General features: G+C 45.4%; 1 protein-coding gene across 2 annotated transcripts in view; it reads left to right on the forward strand.

Annotated features, from left to right (window-relative positions):
- Positions 1-849: 849 nt before the first annotated feature.
- The window catches only part of SRGAP1 (SLIT-ROBO Rho GTPase activating protein 1), a 147,413-nt gene continuing 124,059 nt past the window's right edge, over positions 850-24,203 (forward strand). For both annotated transcript variants that reach the window (XM_032208281.1, XM_032208280.1), the window contains exon 1: positions 850-1,035. In XM_032208281.1, coding sequence (XP_032064172.1) covers positions 969-1,035 — 67 coding nt within the window. In that variant the 5' untranslated portion in view covers positions 850-968. The remainder of the gene's footprint in view (positions 1,036-24,203) is intronic.

Raw genomic sequence — 24,203 nt, forward strand, 5'->3', positions numbered from 1 at the left:
TATCACAGCGCTTGTCTCTCAAGATTTTCACAAGGACAGCTATGCCTGATGGCTTGCTCGCTGACTCCATCCTTCTCACACTGATGCCCACCACAGTGACAGTCCCCGTGCGCAGCACTTTGAGGCAGCAAGATTCCGGGTGGCCTCCCGCCCTGTTTTGTCTCCTTCCCCCACGAATGGCCCCACAGAGGGGTCCAGACACCCCTGCCCTCCACAGCCAGCCGTGTCCCGAGGGGGGCTGCATCTGCCCCCCGGTGCCACTGTGCCCCCATCCCCTGCTGGACCTGCTCACGGCGGGGCGCTCAGAGGGGCCCGCTGAAGCCGTGCCCTGCCCTCGGGGGAACCGGGGACCCCTCGGGGACACCCCTGGGGCTCGGCCCCTTCCCTCCTTTCCCCCCCGGGGCCTGCTAGGCCTCTGCCTGCGCTCCCCGCCCCGGCCAGGCAGGGCAGGGCAGGGGGAAGCGGCGCCTCCGGCGTGCGGAGCGAGCGCGGCGGGCGGGCAGCCCGGCAGCCGCCCTCCTCCTCCTCCTCTTCCCTCCTCCTCCTCCTCCTCCTCCTCCTCTTCCCTCCTCCTCCTCCTCCTCCCCTCCCACCGCCCGCTCTCTCCTCTCTTCTTCCTCCCCTTCCCCGGGCAGACGGCGCTGCTGGGGCGCAGCCGCGGGGCTCTCGCCTAGCGCCCCCCCCTCCCCGCCCGCCTCGCCCCGCAGCCCCCAGCCCTGCCCCGGCCCCGGCCGCCCCCAGCCCCGCGGCTGCCGCCGGCCCGGCCGTGCCCTGCCCTGCCCGGGGCGATGGTGCCGGCGCCGGGCTTGGTCTGAGCGCCGCCTCCCGCCCCGCCCGGGGCCAGCCGCCCGCCGCCCAGGCGAGTTGCGAGCCCGTCCCGAAACGCCGCCAGCCCTCGTCTTGGGCAGGAGGCGAGCCCAGGAGGAGGAGGAGGAGGAGGAGGAGGAGGGGGAGGAAGCGAGCGGATAATGTCAACCCCGAGCAGATTCAAAAAGGACAAAGAGATCATAGCGGAGTATGAGAGCCAAGTGAAAGGTAAGCGCGGGGCGGCGGCTCCCCGGGGCTGCGGGCCCGGCTCGGCGCCCCCTGCCCCTGCCCCTCGCCCCCCGGCAGTGGCGGCCGTGCCCCTGCCCTGCCCTGCCCTGCCCCGCCCGCGGCCACAGGCACCGTGGCCCCCGCCCAGCCCTCGGCTCGCTGCTGCCGCCGCGCCGGGCTGGTGGCTGGCGGAGCCCGGGGTGGGTGCGAGCCTGAAATGCAGCCCCCAGGGAGCCGTGCCACACCTCAACTCCGGTTATTAAAAAAAAAAAAAAAAAGAAAAGGCGTGGGTGGGTGTGCGCTTCATGCACCTAGCGGGGGACCCTCCCTGCGGCCGCCCTGCAGGGTCCCCAGGCAGCCCGGGGGTTTCGGCAGCCCCTGCCCCGGGGGGTGGCGGCCGGGGACCTCCGCTGCCCCGAGATCTGCTGACTTTCCGTAATTCACAGGCATTTTTCCTCTTATCTTGACAGCTTGATCTTGCGGGATCGAGTGATGCTTGTGGTTTTGTTGTTGCACTTAAAAGGAAGGAGGTAGTTTTTTGGGGTTTCTTCTTCCTAAGCTCAACTTTTTTTTTTTTTTTTTTTTTTCCTGTGAAAAATACCTGTCACTGATGAAAGGCGTTGTGGGTCCAGGGTGGGATATGGGTTTAAAACAAACCGGAGACCTGTCAGACGGATGGGCAGCAGGGACTGAGGGTTCGTGTCAGAGCTGGCAGGCCGAGGTTCGGGTGCCCGCCGGAGACGGGCAGAGCTCGCAGGCTGCCGCTGGGTTCGGAGCCGTCACGCCGCTGGAGCATCGCCGCTTCTGCCTCTCAGATTTGTCTTAATCGCCGAGCAGGAGAAACGTCCATAATCTTAATCCCTTTGCAGGGTGTGCAGTCTGTCCTTTGCCGACTTCTGACACGACTGTCACAGGCTCGGTGCCGATTAATTATAGCTAGTGGCTGCATAAGCCATTCTTTTCTTGTGAATAAATAAATAATAAAAAAAAATGTGTCCTTCAGCTACATGTATTGGCTCATTTCCTAAACGACAAAGATTTAGGTAGCGAGCATCCCTGATAACCAGCCTCTCCTTTGGTGTCATGGTCCCCCAGCATAATTTGCAGGGGGAAGTGGCGTTTGTATCCACAGCTTGGCAGGATTCTGACTTGCTTTGCTCCTTTGTGGGGGGCTGTGTCGTGCACGGTCTGGTCCTGACGGCCTCGCTTGAATTGTGGATGAGCAGCTGTTGGGGAAAGTATGCTGGGTGAGAAATTGTAGCCAGGGCTGCTTTTTCTTCAACCCGTATCACTGCAATTGTATCTCAGGTGACAAGAACTCTTTGTATTAAGGCGTAGTTCTGCTCCATGCTAGCTCAGTGATAGCGTATCGAAGTTGTGATAACCATTGTGTGATACCTTCAAAAGCTTTTTGATACTGGGCAGTCAAGGGCTAAGGAACCAGTCCTAATTAGCCAGAAAGGTAACTTTAAGGGGCTATAAATGCAGGAACTCGGGTCCCTACATACTGCCTGGTGTTTCACGCGCTTGGATAGAAGAAAGGGTGTGGCCAAAATGCTTTTTCTGCCTGGATTTCTGGGGTTGCAGCCGCTACCAGATTGCTTGCTGCTGACACATTTAGTGTCAGTGAAGGACGGGGGTGACCAGGCAGCAGACTGTCCCTGTGAGGTCCTTGGGACCAGCTCCTGCACCGTGCCGGGTTGTAGCACCGTGTCTATCCCATACCTCGTTGTCAGGTGGCATTGAGCTCGGCATGCAGCGTGATTTTGGAGCCATCCCCCCGACATGTGTGCTTGTAAATCCCATTGGGAGATGTCTGAATATCCATACTGAAGGAAAAGGGGCCTCTGATGTATATGGCTAGCGGAGTATGCATATGGTGCCATTTTTGGAAATGAGGATTTAAGAGTGTCATTCTTCACATAGCTTTTCTGCTCTTAACTCCTCAAATAGGAAGCAGTGACAGATGTTAATTGTTCTGCCTAGTCCCTGGATGGCTTAAGCTGACCTCTACTCCATGGACTGCTTGGATACTCCTCTAGTAATGCCAGCATGTTGGCTGTTGCTGTAGTGGGGGTCATCCAGGAACAGCAAGAGCCTGCAGATGTTACCTGTTTGTCAAGCTGAAGTGGGCACGGTACTTCTGACTTGTGGGCAGAACATCTTACTGCACATCATTTTTCTGTAATATCCATCTTCTTAAGGCTAATTTCTGTCAAGAACTACCCCAACTGGAGAAATAAGGGAATTGTGTTCACTTCCTCCACCATCATATAGAAGGCAGAAGGGTGTTTCTTAAGGGTGCCTTGATACTCGAGTTAGATCTGTCTAGATGGATATCTGTAGCCATTGTTTTGGAGGTTGTAAGGATATTATGACAACACAAGTACCTTAATTTGTAAAGACATAAAGGCGGGTGGGAAGTACTGCTTGGCTCTGTAACTCGTACTAGTTGGAAGTGAGCTATCTTGATGCGCTTCTGTTCCAGTATGACCTTGTTGCTTCGTAATCAACGAGCACCTGCTTCTCAGTAGTGTTTCACTTTTTAATTCAAAAGCTTTAGGAAAGGCATCAAGAGCTTGTTTATTGAAGAACGTTTTGACAGTTCAGAGGAACAATTTTAATTATTTTTAAAATGGCTCGGGCAATGTGCAGGCTATATTGGATTACTGAGTAAGATAGCTTCAGGTAATATCTCTGATCATCCACGCTGTCAATTGCATGTGGATTTTTCTGAGGAAAGCAGTAATTTTACAGGGCCTCTGAAGTCATTAGAGGTAGATTTCCTTCCAACCCTGTAGCTGAGTGGTGGAAGGGAGTGGTGATGCGACTAGAGCTAGAGAGGGGAACGTCCTGTTCAAATGAGCAACAGAGGGGTGGCATAGTTGGGAGTTGAGCATTACCCTTCTCGTATGTGATCCTACTTAGATTTACACAGAGCACACCTTGGTTCAAAGCAATCTGTTCACTCAGTTGACCATAGTAGCCTATTATTATCACACCTTTTGTATTCTGTGGACCAGCCTGATATGGCTGAGGACTGGGGATGCTGCGCTGTAGCTTTCAGATGATCCAAATGTTAAACTGGCATACCTGGCAGACTTCTGAAGACTTGTAGCTGGCCTTCAGCGCACAGGAGAAATGTGCTTTTCCTAGGTAAGCACTGTGCTCACTGGTTATCTGTACCTGTCTGTTCGATGAGGCCCTCGGTATCTTTTGAACTGCTGAGGACCTTTGGAGTTTATCTTTTGTGCTTCCTACCCAACTGAATCTTCAACTGAAAAGGAGTAAGAGAAGACCTACCAAGATGTTTCCTTTATCCAACCCTCATTTTTCAGTTGAAAGTGACTGAGAAGAAATATGTTGCTTTTAAAATGCAAATCCAAAAGCAACTTTGTGAAGGGAAACGCTTCTATAGGATCAATACTTACGTGGAAATCTTCAGAATGAAATACTCCTATTTTCCACCAGAATCAATTTGTTAGAACTCTGTTAGAAATATGTTAGAAATATAGAATCATTCACTTTTGTGGAAAATAAAAATTCTAGTTTGTGAAACTGAATTTCAACTTGTTCCATATTAAAACAATCTAGAACCGAAACAGGAACAGAAATCTCTTGGAGGAAGGGCTGCATTGTAAAATAGAAATTGGGTTGAGGTTTTGGTAAAGGTACCTAATGACTAATTGGAAAAAAAACTTTGTGATGAAAAATTTGGAATTGAGAATGCCTTGGATGATGTCATAATTCTCATGTTGTATTTTAGAAAATTAATGAAAAATTGAAAATTCCGGCCAATTTCCAAAGTTCAAGCTTATCAAGTGTGGTTTGGTAGATTTTTTTTCTGATCAAAAAACCTGGCCACAATAACTGTTCTCTTGTTCAGAAAGGATATTGCTTTCCATGTTGCTTTTGAATTTGAGTTAAATGTTCAAGAGAGGCTATGGGAGGGCAGTTCCTTACTTTTTTTTTTTTTCCTTTCTACTTTCTTTCTGCTCTCTGATCCTTCTCTTCAGAGTACAAATCTTCAGTTGTCTGGGTAAATATCAAGGAGTTTGTAGATGGTTTTGCAGCTGGTAGGAGTATCTGCAGGTTTAAGTAGTTCAGTCATAAACTGAGCATTCTGTATTTTATTTCATTTAAAATTTTTTTTTCAGTGGTAGACAGACACCACAGCCTACTTCCCAAAGGTTGTGATTGAAGAACTTCAGAGGTTTGGGCCTCTTAGTCTTTCTAGTAATTAAGGAAAAAATACTTTTTGTGGTACCTGTTTTGAAAATATAGCCAACAGTCAGGAAATAGATTTTTATTTTTATTTTTTTCCTGGTTTAACCACAGAGTGTAGCTGGTGTCTCCAGTTCCTGCAGTGAAACTATTTATTATTTTGTTTGAATTTAAAGGTGGATGAAGTTCTAAGTGCCGTAGCACACATGAAAGGGCAAGCAAAGAATGGATTGTCTGACCAGTATTTCTGGCAATATGGCAATCATAATGCATACTTAATATTTAAATTTTGTGTATTCCTGCACTTTTTTTTCTTCCCATTACTCTCTAAGAAAGGTTTAATGTGTCTCCGCATCTATAGCAGTTTGGATGCTTTTACGGTTACTTCTTTGGGGCTTTTCCCTTTTACAATTATACTTTCTGTGCAGTTTTAGTGTTGCAGAATAAGGTTCTAAATCATGGTAAGGTTCATTTAATTTCCTGCCATTATCTTTTATTGGTCACTTTTTTATGAACTGAAGTACTGGTTGCTAATAAAATTAAACTTATAGCTTTGAAATGGCTGTGGTGAGACACAATGGGATCTGAATTTCATCTCATTTTCTGCCTCAAACTTTGCTTGGGTTAGCTTCTGCCTTCTGTGCAGCCGGGTTTCCCTGCCGGTCAGTGGTGATGGATGGTAGCGTTGGAAGGAAGCAGGTCAGAGCTGCTGAGGCTGGATAAGAAGTCTCCCGCTGACTATTACATAGCTGATTAGAAATCTCTGACCGTGCCTTGATGGTGCTCAGCATGTCTGAGCTCTGCTTTGGACAGGGCTGGATGTGGGGGACACCACGAACAGCGCCGGGCAGGTGTCAAAGCAAGCTCGTGCTCCTCTGGTGGTTCTTCTGCCTTTCGGCTTTTTTTCAAGCTGCTGCTACATGTGGTGGATACACTATCCCACATCTAACCTCTCTGGTCTCCGTAAGGGAAATTAGTGCTACCTTAACTTGTATTAATCCCTATTAGAGTCTAATCTACTCTTACTGCTTGGCTTTTGTGGAGCAAAATAGGCTTTGGAGCTGGGGAGGGGGGGCTTGCTTTCATTCATGAGTGATTAATATAAACACATAGTGGGGCTCCTTGCACCCCGTGTGCTGCCTCCTCTGCTTTCTGGAGGTTTTATTCTCACAGCAGTGTTTCCTCCATGGCCAGCATCTCCCACCGTGCCAGCTATTGAGCCAACCTTCAGGGACCCTTCTCTGCTCCGCTGCGAGCTGTCTGGACTAACCACCTATGGCCCAGGCCAGGCCTCCTGGCCCCACTGCTGGTCAGTCCCTGAGCACCCCTTCCTCCTGGGGTTCCTCTGTGCCTTTTGCCACCCCACTTCTCACCTCTCTGAGGGCGAGAGGTGCTGGGGCTGCGTATGTGTGTGGAGGAGGAGAAATGTCAGGCCTGGTGGTGGTTGGCGGCTGCATGGCTGTCAGGCCTGGACGGCGCTTGGTGGTCCATGGCTGGCATGGTTGCTCGCGTGCCACCAGCGGGATGAGGCCGGCGAGCATTGGGTTTTTGGGGTGAAGCAGTGAGGGAGATGCTGAGAGCGTGGGGCTGTGTTCTGGGCAAGAGGCAGAGCTGTCTGCGCAGGAAGCCTGCTCGCTGCACGGCTTTTATGCTACCGAGACTATGTCTGGCACCAGAACCAAAGGAGTTGGTTATCGCCGCTCTTTTTCCTTTGTTTCCAAGATTTAAACAACCGTAGGCTGTCCTGGCAGTTTGTGTGATGGCTTGGTCCTGCGGGAGTGCTTCGAGGCAAACAATGCACTTTGATCTGTTGTAACGGGAGCGGTGATCCTGAGGCAGAGCTTCCTCAGGAATCTGCTGTGTGCTGCTGCCCGTGGGGTTATCTCCTGGTGGACACGCAGGCGTGTCACCAGTTGGTTACGGCCACCTGATGGCTACACGTGGTGTGTCACATCGTACCTGTGCTCTGCCTGGTAATTCATTATGTCCAGGGCAAAATGCTTGTACTCCAGAGCCATTCTCCATGAGCTGGTGTTTAATAACTAGAGAAGGAAAATTTCTTCAGTAGTCCCTTCCCTCTCCACTGCGCTTGCGATTATTTCTCAAGCATACACCTGTATCAGTTTCAAGGTGCAGTGTTCAGTCTTGCATCATACAAGCTGGAAACCTGGATCTCACCTTAGGAGAAGAATGAGGTGATTGATAAATGCTGAGATTGCAGTGGATTCTCTTTGTGGAAAACACAATGAGACTGTTTCACAAATAACCCCAAGCACACCTCATGCTCTGTTTCCAAGAACTGGTTTGCATATGGGCATGGCCATGGCTTGGTATTGTTCCCTTTTGTCAGTGAGTACACACATTGTCATGAACAGTTCATCTTCCATGGAAGAAAAAGCCACTTGTTTTAGTTCATGGTCAGTGTAACCAAATCATCCCAGCTCTAGGTGCACATCAATGATACAGGTGTTGCAGGTAAGAACAGTGCCCTTTGTAGCCTTTCACTTAAAACGTTTGGGCAAGAGGACCCAGCCTTCTGTCCCACAAAGAAATCTCTAGGAAATAAGCACCAGCAAGGCTGCTGAGTGCTCTCAGAAGGTGCAGTGCAGAAAGTGCATGCCTTATGACTCGACTCTGCAATAGTGTGTCTGTGAGATGAGCTCGGGATGACCTGTGTCACTAACACCTGACTGTCCAACACAGGACAGCACAGCTGACCTGATTTTAATAAGGTTCCCATGAAGGTGTGTGGGTACTTGGATCTGCATTTACCTTGATCGTAGTGTTTGGGGTTGGGTGGGGCTGAAGGTTGCTTTTAAGTTAGAGAGGCAAGAATGCTGTTTGTGGCTATTATTCTTCTAGGAAAAGTTTCAGTAGAACTTGCTTAGAAGTATGATCAGTTAAAATATCCCTTTAAACTTTGATATGTTGTCTATTATTGACTGATAAAACCTCTTTGAATTCGCCTTGGAACCTCCTGAGACTTCTTATTACAGGTGTAAAGTGCTGACAAGCAGGCAAGAGAGCTGTACTAGCATATTAACCAAAACATTCTCAAAATATACTAGACTTTTTTTTTTTTAAAGATTGTGAAATAAAACAGAAATTACAGAAATTATACAAAAATACTACACTTACAGCGTATTATTTCTTGTTAACCATATTGGAAATAAGCAAATGCAGCTAATTTAGCGGATGGTGGCTTCCAGAAAGTCATGATTGCAACCCTGCACCTAATGAGCTGCTCTGGGAACCAGAAATGACTCCTGCACATTCGTGTAAATGGACTGTCCAGACCACTTAACTGACTCAGTGCTTACTCATCTGAATTACTCCATGTGTAGGAACTACCAGCCGGTGCTGTGTTGGCTCAGGACTCTTCAGGATGCCGCTTTGACTCGTTTCTTCCAAGAAGCCACAAGTGGAGTAGTGCATACTTCTTGCTTTGCTCTGTCCTTGCGTTGAACTAAATAAGGAGATGTGCTGATCCCCTTTCACTTTCCAGCGTACATGCTTTCGTATGGTAAAAGGCATCAGTCGCTGCTGTGCTAGCCAATTCCAAAGTATCTGCTTCCTGAAAATCAGAGGAGTCTGCTCGTGTTTAGAGTACAGCAGAAGTCTAATAAGATTCAGTGATAGCTCTTGTATGGCTCTGTTCTTTCAACAACCTGTCTTCTTTCAAGCCTTGCTGCTCTCAGCTTTTCCCCTCTGCCTCTTTTTAAGTGAAGAGAAGATAAACAATCTTAAGTGTTAGGTCAGAGACAAGATGAAAAAAAAATGCATTCATTCAGTACCATGATGAGCAGGCATCAGAACTGAAACTTTCTAACTCAGCAATTAAATTACTGTTTGGGAGGTAGTAAGAATGAAAATATTACAATTCAGTTACATTGTGCTTTTTTTTTTTTTAATTATAGAACAGGAAGACCTAACTTTTTTTTTTTTTTTTTTTTTTTTCTGCTTCCAACCACCTTTAGACTTCCATTGTTAACTTTTTTTTTTTTTTTTAAAAAAAAAAAAAAAAGTGACTTTTGTCCAGGAAATAATGTGTCAGGAAAGATTGTATGATAGAATTGCCTGTGGTAACAGCGGACTAGTCCTGGTGATCCACACGCAGTCCTTTCCTTAAGGTTTTATATTCCTAGTAATTTGGGGCACTGTGTTAGAGCTCTCTAGCGCATCCATCCATGGGTGCCCTTGCTTGCCAGATGCACTTCAATGCAAGCCTCTGTACCAAAACAGCCTGAGGCCAAGCTGAAGGGCTGATAGTTACTCTTACTCCTTTGACAGTGTTTATGGAGGCATTTGGAATGAATACTAAAAAGAAAAAGGTTTTTACTCTTAGTTACAGGACACTTGACACACCAAGGTTGTTTTAAGTGTTAGTGTTTAGATGGCACAGCGTGCTTTTCCTCTTGCAAATCCCTAATTTGCTGGTTAGTAGGAATGAAAGCACATAAACTCTTGCCATAGGTGCCTTGTGCATGTGGCAAATTGGTGTCTCTGCATGTCTGGCGTAAATAATATCAGACCCATGAAGAACCAGCTATGTAATGGAAAGCTACCTTGTTCTGTGTTGCAAGCAGACAGAGATATGTTCAAGAAGTTGATTTTTTTTAACATATGCTGGCGTTGCTGCCCAGTATACTACTCGAGGTTAAGAACCAGCGTAATAGGATTGTTTGCATTATGCACCTTCTTAAGGCTGCCTTCATGCATTGGTGCCCTCCGAATTTCCCAGCAGCAGTGCATACAACTCGTGAGACGCATCACGTCGTGACAGAAAGCCGAAGGGAAGCGTCAGTCTCCCCCAGAACTGCAGTGAAGCATGGAGCAGGAGCAGATCCACTGTGCCAGGACGATGGGGAGCACGGTGCGGGTTGTGGGTCCCTCCTGCTGGGGGAGGCCCCTCGGCTGCCACCGATGTCACACGAGCCCTGCCTTGGTTCTTCCCCCGCTGCGAGCAGCCCGGCGTGTCCCTGGCTGAGCTCATCGGATTACAGGCATCTCAGCTGTAATCCTTTAATTGCCAGCCACTTCTGGTGCCATGATGTTGTGGCTATGGGTCGAGCCCTGTGCTGCCTAAGCAGTACTCCTGTCACTGCCTTGAGCTTTATCTCGAGGAGGGTGCAATGCGCTACCCCGCACAAACGTGACTGTATGGCTTTGTTGAGAAACGAGCAGCCAGGAGCACCTTGAACTGCCCTGTTCCTGGGACCTGACTGAATTTGCTGAGCGGTTTCTTGACTGAAGTCTAGATGGTCAGCTGTCTATCAACAGACTGCTGCTAAAAACAGAGCTTATAAATCATAGACACACAGAATGGCTTGGGTAGGAAGGGACCTTAAAGCCCACCCAGCTCCATCCCCCTGCCATGGCAGGGACACCTCCCACCAGCCCAGGTTGCCCAAAGCCCCATCCAGCCTGGCCCTGAGCACCTCCAGGGATGGGGCACCCACAGCTGCTCTGGGCAGCCTGTGCCAGGGCCTCACCACCTTCAAAGAATTTTCTCCTTATATCTAATCTAAATCTCCCTCTTCTAGTTTAAAGGCACTACTCCTGTCCTATCACTACAATCCCTGACAAAGCGTCTTTCTCTATCTTTCATTTAAGCCCTCTTGAAATATTGTAAGGCTGCAATAAGGTCTCCCTGGAACTAATAAACTGTGAATGTGAAGTAAAATGTTACTTTTTTAGGTTTCTCTTGAGCCTGAGAGGTTAGGGGGTGTGAGAGTTGAGGGGTTCATTATTTTTGTACCATTTCTGCTTTGAGATTTGCTGCTTTTGGTGGCTTCTGCCAAGGCTTTAATGCATTATCATAACCGTTCTGAATGAAGGCACCTCGGGGAGGCACAATACCTGCTTCTGTGGAGATGTCTCTGGTACTACAAGTAAAGAAAAGTATGAAAAAGTTAATGGCTGAATTGTGGTCAATTAAAAAGTCTGTATTTGAGCAGAGCTCCTGAACTTCTACCTGCAAACTTAGCGGAGCACAGGGAATTGAATACTAAATTGTGTGTGGCTCTGGCTGGCTGTACCCAGACACAGAAAAATGGAGCATGTTTTCCACTTTTATATGTAAAAATAACCTAGTAAGATTTATTTATTTATTTGTTTTTAACATAGCTCAGCTCTGCGCTGGCTCCGTGTCGCTTCCTGGTGGCTGCAGGATGGCCTCTGTGGAGTGAGGGAGGTCTTGGCTCAGGCCTGGACAAGCAGACTTCCAGGCTACCACAGCAGTTTTTGCGCTCTTCCATATGGGCTCCAAGAGGCTTAGGGTGAAAAATGCCCCGTGGGATTAAATCTATGTGTTTGCTGTTTCAGATGCCATGTTTAGTTCTCCTTTTAGCTGCTGTCTCACTTCAAAGGTGTCCGTGGGTATGTTTATGTGACTGCACATACTGGCCTACGTGTTTACTCTGCACACTGTTAGCAGGAGCTATAATTTAAAGCACAGCATCTCGCTAGCAGAGCTCCCCTTATTTATAGATCAGAAGCTGCTTTGCCTTCAGCTGGCAGAGGGAAGAGATAATGCTGGCCCCATCCACGCTGATGTAATCTGAGTGGCCACTAGGGAAGACCTGAAATGTTCAAGTTTCTTTTGATGAAACAGGTAGAAATCCATGTGATGCTGTGGTGTTAGGAGTCTGATCAGTGCAGCCTTCCTAAAGATCAGAGCGTTTACACGAGGAGTCTGCTCTCACATCTTGCTGCCCTGATCTTACCCAAAACCGAGCTTTGAATCCCAGATCTCCCATCTTGCAAGTGATTGCTCTAAGAATGAGGTAATGGAATATGTGGGGACAAGTCTCCCCCTGTTTTCTTGTCTGTTGAAGCTGTTCTGCCTTTCCCCAGACTTAATGAATATTTAATTATTTACAGAGTGAATATGAATCCATTGCCTGGTGGTTAGAGCAGTCACCGAAGAGATACAGGTTTCACTGTGTATTCCAGCAAGTGTGTATTCCTGCTCTTCTGCTTTTCTAAACAAATGGAAAAGGTGGAGAGGGAGGTAGGGCTGTAAGACTGGGGTATTTGTGTCACCACTCTAAAGCGAGAATACTGATTTTATCAGTCTGGAGGGGGGAAGTATTCAGAGGATACCTTATTCATTCATTACATGCGGTCACTTAGTATGCAAAAACACCCTGACCCTTTCCTTTGTATTGATTTTTAATTTGAATGCCCTGCTAGAGTTAAGGCAATTTTTGGAAGATTGCCTCGATGAAAAAAAATGTTTGCTCAGAGTTATCTGAAAGGTTTGTAAACGAATGTGTGTTTGCACGAACCTTTGCTCTGATTATTCTTTCTGAAGCACTCGACTCGTACAGCGCATTCAGACATCTGCCACATGGTGATTCTGCTTTCCTGTTGCCCGAGTTGCCAATTCACAACCAGCTTTCACAGCAGTCACCACAATCTTATTCTGGAAATATTCCTGACTTATTTCATATCTGCGGAGTGGGGTTTTTCTGAGGGTGGAAGAATTATCCTAACTAATGTTCAAGGAGGAAAGAAGGGGAATGGGTTTGCAGATGTTACTGAGACAAATCTGCAGTTGTTAATCAAAAATAAACACGTGTTGAGGTTTAGGGGCGAGCTGGTGCAGCTGGAAGAAGAAAAAACCTGAAGAACTCTTTATTGGTTATGACAGCTGATCAGGTTATGTCTGTTGCAGAGCTGTTCCGCAGGACAGCAGGCAGCACCTCAGGCAGACAGGGTGCTTACAGATGTTGGGCTTTACCCAGGTGTATTAACGTGCCTGCTCTTCCCTTGTACTGCTCCAAGTCAGGGCGTTTGAACAGCTGTGTGCAAAGTACTGCTGCTAAGAATCAGGCAGGAAGATGGAAATGTCCAAATTCTCTCCTACTTGATTTAAAACGGGAATTTAAGAAGACCATTTGGGTATGTTTCTGAATTTGTACACTGGAGTATTTAGTGTTTGAAAGAACAGTTTGTGTCTCGTTCTCTTCTGCACTCCACCAAGCTGCCAGGTAATTTATCTAGCTATTCATTTGATTACCTTTTTTTAATTGCAATGGAATGATGAATCAAATGAATAGCTAATGCGTTACAAATACTGTAAGCAAGGAGATGGAATGTGTGTGAAGGCTTACTAGAAAGTTCAGTGCCCTGACTTCATGTGTAATGTGCTATTTTCTGAGTTTTAACATCAGACTTGCAGCACACGTGTGTTTCACGTTGTGTGGCTTTCTTCATTGCTTGTGTTAGGGCATTTGAAAGTAAATTTAACTCCAGATACTGTGTGTTTTTTTTTGATGCCATCTCTGAAATCATATTTTTTTCACAGTTTATAAGATATCAGTAGTATGTGAGACCATGGGATTTACTATGATAGTTACTTCCATTTGGGGAACTTCTGCCTTGCTTCTATGCCTATTTGCAAAATGCTTTGAAAGAGATATTTTTAAGTTACGACTCACACCTTACGTAGGGCAGCAAGAATTCGGGTCCCTGATTGGGATCAGAAGGGTCATTATTCATACAGTGTGTTCATAACGTTGGAACTACCCTTTGAATCTCATCTCAGGTGTCTGTGATTTTGGGAAGACACCTCTTCTGTAATTCTTGTGCAAGCAGATGCATTCTTGTGGAGAAAAAAAACAAACAAATAAATAAATAAATAAATATATATATATATATATATATAGCCTCTCTCCGAGGGTGGGACAAAACTACACTCTAACTTTGGCAAGTGCATTTAATGTGAAGGGAAGAGAGGTCTTTGTTTCAGGGGACTGAATGCACTGATGAGTTGCTAGGTCTGCAGGAGTTTAGGAGGTTTTCCTTTGCAAGTCTTATTTTTCCAGTAATGGTTAAGATTTCTGTCACCATCTGGTAACTGGTCAGGTCCTGTTTACCTTAGCCTTGTGGTTTCCCAGCTGGTGGCGTGGGCATCACGGAAGCTTTCCCCACACCGATGGGGTGTAGGCTGAGCTTGTATGCGCTGCTCAAACTCCTCCGTGGGGTATAGACGGGTCATTTCTCTCTAACGTGCCTTGGCTGCAGGAAAGCTTGAGACCTACTGCTGTAAAATTTCAGTCAGTTAAAGCATGAGGCTTTGTATGGCATTCAGTGCTGTGAATAGTTGCTAACGAATGCAGGGCTGGAGGGATGAATGAAGCAGTACTGCTTCTCTAAGCAGCATAGTAGCTGCCGTGTGTGTCCTGTTATGCTCAGCCTTGTTTACTTTATACACATGAATTTGTTGACCTCACCAGGGCTCTTAACCTTCCTAGGGCTACTAATCTCCATAAACGTCTGCAGGATTGGGCTTAATTTTGGCATGGAAATATGCAAATGGAATGAATCAAAGCGTGAGTCATCACTGCAGGCAGTCAAACGTCCTGACCTCGTCCTGCAGCCTCATGTCAGGCTGAAGCTTGCTCAGGAGCTGGTGGGGCCCGACCCACGATTTGGGAATCCTGGTTTCGTAAGTCTAACAGAGAATGTACTGAAACATACAGAGGCATAACGGGAGATACTGAAGCAAAGCAAGAACTGTCACCTGATTCAGATGCAACTCTCAAGATAAAATTAATTTAGATTACTGCCGGGATTATGCACACACTACAGCATGTCTCAATAGTGTTCAAGATGCCTTTTGAAAACTGTAACGGAGGTGTTTGAAATTCACTGAATGTTGTTCTTTTTGAGCATCTAGCTCAACTAAGGTATGGTACAATAAACGAACTCACTTTTAAAACTTATTGCAGGCAGTGAATTGGGGAGCTAAGCGATGCGAATCTCGCTTTCCTGCCTGTGCTATAGAATGCAAAAGCACAAACACAGTAAGCACAAGGTTCTTTTTGATAGTGTAATCTTTTAAACCTTTGAAATGTTGGTGTGCTTGAAAGGACTTCTAAATCCATCGGATAGCCTGCACTGTCTCATATTGTGTTCAAAATCATAGCAGATAAAGGAAGAGTGATCAGAAAGCTTAATGCAGTCAGAGCGTCACGACCTGTTATGTAAAGCAGCATTTGGCAGGGCCTTCCCAGCTGCTGTAAATGAATGTTAACAGCATTTTATCGGCTGCTTTCTCTGCCTTTATTACATAATCTGAATATTTATGACCCTATTAATATGTTTAGCTGTGAAATTGCAATATTGATGGAATGAACATAGCATGGAAGAGTGAATGAGCAGAGTATTTGCATCAGGAACAAAAGTTGGGTAAATATTAAAAAGCTTGGTGCTTGTATTTGAAAGAAGTTTGCTGAATTACTGTGCAGATGTGGCACGCTGTTTCCCTAAACATTTTCACTTTGGTGATGAGATAGCGTTGATGAATATTGTGCGTGTCTGCGTAAAACAGAGAGCACTAACCAGGAAGTGGAGATTTGTGTTTGTTTATTTCAAATGCAACTCCCTGAATCTGTAATCATGATACTGTGGAGCCTCGAGCAACCTGTGGACCTTAGGCCAGACCCCGTTCGTCAGAATCACCTCTATCTGGAGAGCTGCTCCAGGTAAGATTTTGGAGCAGGACGTGGGCCAGTTACTATCACAATTTGATTTTGTGTATTTGGTGACAAAGATCTTCCTTTCTGCCTTGTGCTCCACTTTGTCTTGGCTCTAAAACAACTTCTTTTGCCATGACCAGGTAGTGTTGTCGTGTGACCTCAAATGCACACCATTAGGGCACATGTGCACCGTGTTATATGGCTGGATTCTGCGTGCACGTGCTGTCCCGTTACTGACTGCACACCTGGCCTTTACGTGATCGCACTTGGAATACGTGGGGAAGTAATATGCTTCATCAAGAGATGCACAAGGAGCTGCAAGGTGTTTCCCTTGGGAACCTCTTAGATTGTGGTACCCCCCAGACAGAGCCAAACCCCACTATTTCAACAGACAGCTGCACATTTCTGACGTGTAGAAGCCTGACACTGCTGTGCTCAGTGGCTCACACATACGGCATTTACAAATGCCACTGGTCTCACACTTGCTTACCATTCTGCAAGATAAATAGCTCAGTTGGCTGCCGGCTCAGGTGAGCAGCTTGTCTGTGGAAAGCTGAGCTGGAGAAGGAACTTCTGGTTTTATTTTTAATAGGCTGGGGTTGCTGGTCACTTTTATTTTGCATGCAAATCTGAAGCCTGTCAAAAAGCTGCTGTCCTATGCGTCTTGTCCTCTTGCCACTGAGTACCAGCGGTAAGTTTCTGAGGAATACAGCTGTTGGTGGAAGTCCTCCTTGTTTGCAGCAGTCTCGTAGGTGGTAGCACCAGTTCTGCGGTGTGTTTTTACACTATGCCTATATCTGAGTAGCTCCATCTCTTACAGTCTCTAGTTTCACCCTCTCCACAACCTCCTGAGCTGGTACAGGAGGCAGCTGCACACACATGTAAATGTTCAAAATGTTAGAAGGGTAAAGGTAAGTGGGTAAAGAGCGTAGATTTGAGACCCATAAGGGAAGGCTCTGTGGAGACCTTATAGTGGCCTTCCAGTACCTAAAGGGGGCCTGCAGGAAAGCTGGGGAGGGACTCTTTATCAGGGGGTGTAGCGATAGGACAAGGGGCAAAAGCTTTAAATTAAAAGAGAGGAGATTTAGATTAGATATTCATAACAAATTCTTTACTGTGAGGGTGGTGAGGCCCTGGCACAGGCTGCCCAGAGCAGCTGTGGGTGCCCCATCCCTGGAGGTGTTCAAGGCCAGGCTGGATGGGGCTTTGGGCAGCATGGCCTGTTGGGAGGTGTCCCTGCCCATGGCAGGGGGCTGGAGCTGGGTGAGCTTTGAGGTCCCTTCCAACCCAAACCATTCCATGGTTCAGGAAGAAAGTTTAGATTAACGCATTTTTTTAACAGTATTTTGTCCCCAAGCCAGTTGTATCTACTGTAAGGCTCCAAATGGACTCTCTTCCTGTGAGGGAAATTGAGATTTAAATATGGATTGTTCTTCTGGGCAATAGTGTTGAGCAGTCAAGTAAAGCTCTTAATAGAACAAAGAAACCTGTAATTAGGATAGGAGTTCCAGTTGCATTCTTCTTTGCTTCGTGCAAGAGAAACTTGCATTAACTCAGATAAATAAAAGAATGGATGGGGTGGAGGAAGTTTGCAAAAAGCACATCTGTTTACAAAGTTAAGTGCTGAGTTTACTATAAACCAGTCATTTTTAGTTTGGGAACTCTTAAAATAAGATTCCCCTTCTCCACGTCCCTGAGTATCTAAGTCAAGATATTTAAAGGAAATTACCTTTCAGTGGTTTGGTCTGGGGTTTTTCTTACTTTAATTTTTCATACAGTAAATACTTATATGGCAATGTAAAATTAATAGCAGTCTGCTTTTGCTGTTTTGTTTGCATTGTTTTTTGTTTTGTTTTGTTTTGTTTTTGGTCCATGCATGCTTTGAAATTACATTCCTCTTTTACTCATCTTTGTACTGAGTTTGTATGAGCTAAGTACAATGTATTTCCTTTAAACATGAACAATGACAAATCTTTTCTGGTATTTTCTGAGGGGTATATGTTGTTGCACTGCGTTGCAGAGGTTTTGAAGATCTTTTGCTCAGCCTCAGCAAATTTTAAAACTGGTAGCCTTAAGGAATAATATTTAGTAGATTTAAAGTTTTCTTAACTTATATCTGAAATGACCTTTGTCAAAAGTACCAACTGCAGTCTCCTCTTCCCATCAGACATTGGTAAGAGGAAGCCTCGCAGATGTGAAATAGTTTTTATTTTGCACGTGCTTATCTAATGTTTACTGGCTTATTGTATGCAATTAGACGTGGAATAATCTCCTTCTTAAGTTAGTTTTTTTTAAAGGAACACCTTAAAGATGGTTGTGATGAAGCTTTGGCCATCTGTCCTATGCCTGTCCTATGCAGTTCAGATGCCAAATCCAACAATGACAAAAGGCAGCTGTTTTTTGAAGTCATTGGTTCTGCCTCTTGTTTGGGTAGAAAAGCGCTCCAACATGGCTTGAGATGCTCCATTTCCCTAATTACCTCTCTCTTCGGGTGCTTTGCAGCCTCCTGCTTGTTTCTTCCTATCAAGAGAGTGCTTTCCAGAGCAAAATCCATAATGTCTCTTTAAAAGGATCTAATCAAAACTTGCTAAACTGAGGGGAAGGCTGCTGTTGACTTCAAAGGACTTGTGGTTGGGTTTCTGGAAAGGAAAGGAATAGCCCTTTCTATTCAGTAACTCATACAATCTTCATCACTTAAAACTTTCTTTTACAAGTATTAACATTCCAGATCTATTGGGTGAATGGTAAACTCCATTTTCAGTGCAGAACACAGTGCATCTTACTTGCGGAGGTGCAAAGGGTGTATCACAATAGCACTGTACTGCAAACTTGCTTAAACCTTCTGCTATCTTGCATCCCCTCTGCTGCATCCCATGCAGATAATTAATTTGCAGGATAAAGCTATTGTCCACACTCCCCATGGAACAACCTCAGCTGGCACGTGGGAGCCTTTACCATGAAGGAGAGGCAGAAACAGGTCTTTGCATTTATAGAATGTGCTTCTAAATGGCTCCTCCTTGACCATGACTGGTCCTGGTTTGTCACAGGAATCAGTAAGGTAAACCTCATGTAAAGGAGATACTACTAACTCAAGAGTGAAAAATTAAAAGGTCTTTTTTTTCCTTTTTTTCCCCTAAATATGAGTGAATGCCCACTGCCTCTTGTCCTTTCCCTGTCTTCCTTGCACTTCCTTTCCTTGTCTTCCTGGCACAGTCTGCGAGACTGTTGCCCTTTTTTTGCCGTAAGATCACATTGCAGGCTCGCAGTCAGCTTGGTGTTCGCCAGGACCCTTAAGACTTGTTTTTATTGTTTTTATAAGCAGTTATCCAGCTAGTTGTCCCCCAGTGTGTACTGATGCCTGGGATTATTCCTTCCCAGGTATGGGGTTTTGTATTTCCCTTTTTTGTACTTCATTAGGTTCCTGTTTGTCCATTTCTACAGACTGTTGAAATCCTCCCAAATGGCAGCACAACCACATGGTGGAATTGCTCTTTGCAATTTTGTCTCATCTGCAGACTTGCTGAGTGTGAATTCTGCTAATTGTCCAGGCTATTAATGAAGATGTTGAACAGTACTGGCCACAATATCACTCCCTGGGGTACAACACTAGTGACTGGCCTCCAGATGGACTTCATATTGGTAATCACAGGCTTTTGAGATTGATAGTTCAACCAGTTTTCAGTCCACCTCACTGTCTGTTCATCTAGCCTCTACTTTTATTCCATGAGGATAGTGTAGAGGACAACACTGAAAGCCTTACTGAAGTCAAGTTAACATCCACTGTTCTTCTCTCATCTGCCAAGTCAGTCATCTCATTTTAGAAGACTATCAAGTTGGTCAGGCCTGGTTTTTCTTTTGTAAATGTATACTGACTACTCACAATCACCTTCTTGTCCTTCGTATGTTTAGAAGTGATTTTCAGAATTAATTGCTCCTTAACCTTCCCCACGATCAAGGTGAAATTGGCTGAGCTGTAGTTCTCTGGATCATTTTCCTTTTTCTCTTTGAAGATAGGAATCACATTTGCATTTTTTTTTCCTCAGGAAATTCTCACACTAGCTATGACCTTTCAGAGATAGTCAGGAATGTCCTTGTGATCACATTGGCCAGCTCACGCACTCGTGAATGTATCCCATCAGGACCAGTGGACTTACATAAATCCAGTTTGCTTGAATGTTTTCTAGCCTGGTCCTGTCATCCAAGGGTGAGTCTTACTTATGACTTTCCAGTGGTCTCTGGAAGCTGAGGTTGCTGAAGGCCAGTCTTACCAGTAAAGACTGAGGAGAAGATGACACAGAGTACCTCAACATTGTCTCTGTTCTTCATCACCATGTTCTCTGCTCCACTCAGCAGTGGTCTATTTGTCTTGTTCCGTCCTTGTAGGATCTTGAACTCCGCCATCTCATGGTCATGGCAGCTGGGACTGTCCCAGCCGTCACATCCCTGGCTTAATTCTTCCTTATTCACAAGGTTCCACAGACTGTCTCACCTCACTGCCTCCTTAATCACCCATGTCAGAAAATTATCATCAATGTGCTCGAGAGAATTCCTGAATTGCTTTTGCTGTGCTGTGTTGCCTTTCTAGTAGATACCAGGATGGTTATCCTATGAAGTACCGCATGAAGACTAGAGCAGGTAAACCTGAAGACGGCCTCATCTTCTACTTCTTTATCAGGCAGTCTGTGGCAGACACCAACCACAAGGTTGCCTGTGTTGGTTTGCCCACTAATACTCACTCATAAGGTCCCAGCTTGGCTCAGCATCTGTCCCAATGCATTCCACTGTTTGCTCATATACGGGGCAGCTCCCTCTCCTTGCTATCCTACCTGTCCTTCACAAGATGTTTTTCACTTACCCATTGTGGTACTCTGCTTGTGTGAGCCATCCTACTGCATATCTGTCATGCTGATAAGATTATCACCCCACAACTACATCAGACCTCTAACTCCTACTCCTTGTTGCCTGTGCTGCATATGTTACTGTACAGGCACTTCACAGAGGCCTCACAGTCGTGCTGATTTCACAGAATAGGTGTGAGGGCTTCCCCCATGATACTGTTCTGTAGGTGCTCTCTTATTTCTGTGCTTATGCTTGAGGTAGACCCCCTTCAATCCTGTTTAGTTGATTACAAGGTCTCATCCATATCACATCAGCTGCTTTGCTTGTTGTCCTGGTCTGCTAATTCCTCATTAGATTATGGGTTGTCTCCCTCCCTTGTTGTTCCAGATTGAAAGCTCTCCTCACCAGGTTGGCCAGAGATGCTTTTGCCCCAAAATGCTCCTGCCACCAGTTTAAATGAGATTGGGATATGGGAATTCTTCTTATATAATGATGGTATTATGTGCTTAACGAAGTGAAAATACATTGCATGAGCACATTCAAGGACTCTGCTGAGCTGGAAAATTCTTCTAACTTAGTTACGAAAATTTTCCTAGCCATCTCATGTAAGTTTCTTATTCCTCTGTCCCCTCTCTCCTTCGGACAAGAGATGGAGGGAAAAAATGGGGGCTAATTTTGCTTAAATATATGCTTCTATTTTTCACAGAATCACATAATGTCAGTTTGGAAGGGATCTCTGGACTTCATCTGGTCCAACCCCACCCCTGCTCAAGCATGGCCACCTAGATCAGGTTGCCCAGGATCATGTCCAGGTGGCTTTAGAATATCTCTGAGGAGGGAGACTCTACAACCTGTCTGGGCAACCTGTTCCATTGCTCAGTCATCCACACAGTAAAGTGTTTTTAAGAAATAACTTTTTATTCTTTAGTTTTGAAATGAAATGCAAATTTGTTTCCATGACCCAAAACAGCTAAAGATTGCCCGAGTCTTTTAACTGCTGTCTTAAAGCTTGCCTTCAGCCTGGGAAACGTTTCTGTGCAAAATGGTACCACTTACTATTCCTACTGGAGAACGAGGAAGACCCAGGAAGCTTTCCTGATGTCCTTTTGCATTCATTCAAGGAAGAGAAAAGGGAAAGACCTTGAACCTCTTTATTCAAGGTCCGTCAACTTTTCATTGCTCACCCATCCAAACACACAAGGGGATACAGAGAAAGGGGGTGGCCTACAAATTCAGGAGAACTTAAGAACCAATTGCTGTTATGTCTTGATGTCTCTCTAAGGCTCTTCTGGAGACATTTTGCCTGACAAGGGCAGCCCTAACACAAGCTAGCTGTGCTGCTGTTGGATAGATGCTCTGCATCTTTCCAGAGAGACCTGAGAAGAATTAATGTAAAACTCCCTGTAACTGCTCTTCAACTCATCTGTGTGGATTAGGAGATTCTGTCTGTTTGTTTTTCCCTGGCTCTCCAATTTAAAATCAATTCCTCATGTTGATCCAAATAGGACAGAGTATGTGGTGCAGATGTACCATCAGAGAACATGTGCTTAGGACGTATGGATTTATAGAGCTAATTAACTAAATATAATGCAACTTAGATTACATAATTAAAGCAGACAAGTAAGTACTAGTACACAGCTATTGAAATCTGGACCTGATACTAAAGATTTTGTGAATTAACTTCTTTGGTTAATTTGGTGATATTCCTCGGTAAACTTTTGAAACTGATCTTCCACTGAATAATTCTGGAACAAGTTTTACAGGGTAGATTTAGGACAAGAGTGTCCCTAGGTCAGTCATACACACTGACTATTGTCTTCGTAAGAATTTTCTCTGGGAATAAAAACAACAAAATAATAATAAAAAATAAAAATCCATGCATCTTCCATCTTAATTGAACCCTAGAAATTCATGCCTACAAGCCAAATGAAAATGGAAACTGTATACAACTTGTCAGCAAATTGCAAGCTATCAGTCACAGCCACAGATGAAAGCTAGCACGACCTACATCTGTCGTGCTGTTACAATGGTGCTGGCATTACAGTTCCATTGTTTAGATTTAGGGTCAAGCCTGCCGAGACCTCTTTTTATTCAGCTCTGAATGTATCCATTTTCATTAAGTTTTTCAAAGCGGCATGAAAGACTCAGCAGGGCAAGACGTGGCGATGTTGAACCTAAGTTAGTCCTGCAGCTATCGAACTGTCTGGTGGTCACAGATGGTCACTGCAATTGTCCACACCAGTCTACCACCGGAGCTGCTATTGAAAGGGCACAAAACTGCTGATACAAAGGGGCGCCTTTTCTCCCGCCAGTAAATGAGCCTACTGTTGCTCGGAGCTGGCATTGTTGAAGGTTTTGTGCAGGAGAAGAATGGCTGTCGACAAACCAGTTTCCATGCTGAAAAATGCTACTCTTATTCCTAAACTTAGCGATCTTGCCTTGGGTGAATAACAGTGTCTGACTAATACCAGAGTGGCATTTTGTAAACTATTTTCATTGATTATGTGGATGACGGCTGTACTGGGAGGTCTAATGCTGACAGCAGTAAATGCAAGCTTGTTAACGTGCTAAACAAGGCATGCTTCTGTTCTGTAATTCCATTAGAGGAAAATCTCTTTGACTGTACACTGTTAAAAGCATCAGGGGCATTATTTGCTCAGTTTCTAAGTTTAATTCTCAAATGTTAAGGTGTCCTTACGTGGATTGACAGAGTTCAGCCAAGTTGTCTCACTGTAACTTGGTTATCAGGTACCCCATGCCTTCCTCTGCGTGCTATAAAAATACAAGGTTTTAGAGCTAGTGAGTAAATCTTCCAAATCCTTCTTCTTGGCAATGTGAATGTGCGTTTTGTTTCGTCTTTAAACAGAATGGCTTCTTCAAAGTATTAACTACGGTTCTCCTCCCTTTTTGGGGTAGTGAGGTGAAAGCCTCCATACAAATGGCCTGCGTGTTTGTTGGCAGCCTGGTGAAGGTTCTGCTAAGATTAACATAGTTCTTGCTTGAAAGAACAATGAAGAGCAATAAAGCTGATTTCTGTTGTATAGGATCCTTTGTGGCCTGTGACAGATCAGTTTACCGCTGGCAAGGGAACCCTTAAAATTCAAGTGACCACGGTGAAGAAATGGATGCTTGTTCCTGGGCAGGAAGTACCAGGCCTCAGTGGAGACTTGCTGAATGATTCACCCCACAACATTTAGAATTTGTACTTTAATATTAGGATGTGAGGGTAGTGTGTGTGTGTGTTGTTTTTTGGGTGTTTTTTTTTTGGTCCTCCTTATCCAACTGAAAGCTGTCCGTTGCTTGGCCTCATGCTCCAGTGGGATTTTTCTGCCCCCCTCGCTCCCTCGGGGCCCTCCGTGACTTCTGAGTGGCCTATTGCACCACAAATTCATAGCTCTCTGAGTACAAAAATGTTTGTTTGTCCATTTTGTCCCTTCATCTGGCCCCAGAGCCTGTTGCTACATGAAGTGTGTCAGCCAGGCAGGTTTAAGTTAAAAAGAGGATATCTCTACATGCGAGAGGTAATGAGCCTGGTCATGTACTTTGGCTTGCAATCACTAGAATTAAATATTTCTGTGCCAAAGATGGAACTGAAAAGGAGGGATGATTTTCCCATAA

This window comes from Aythya fuligula, chromosome 1 (genome assembly GCF_009819795.1).
Source record: "Aythya fuligula isolate bAytFul2 chromosome 1, bAytFul2.pri, whole genome shotgun sequence".
NCBI lineage: Eukaryota > Metazoa > Chordata > Aves > Anseriformes > Anatidae > Aythya > Aythya fuligula.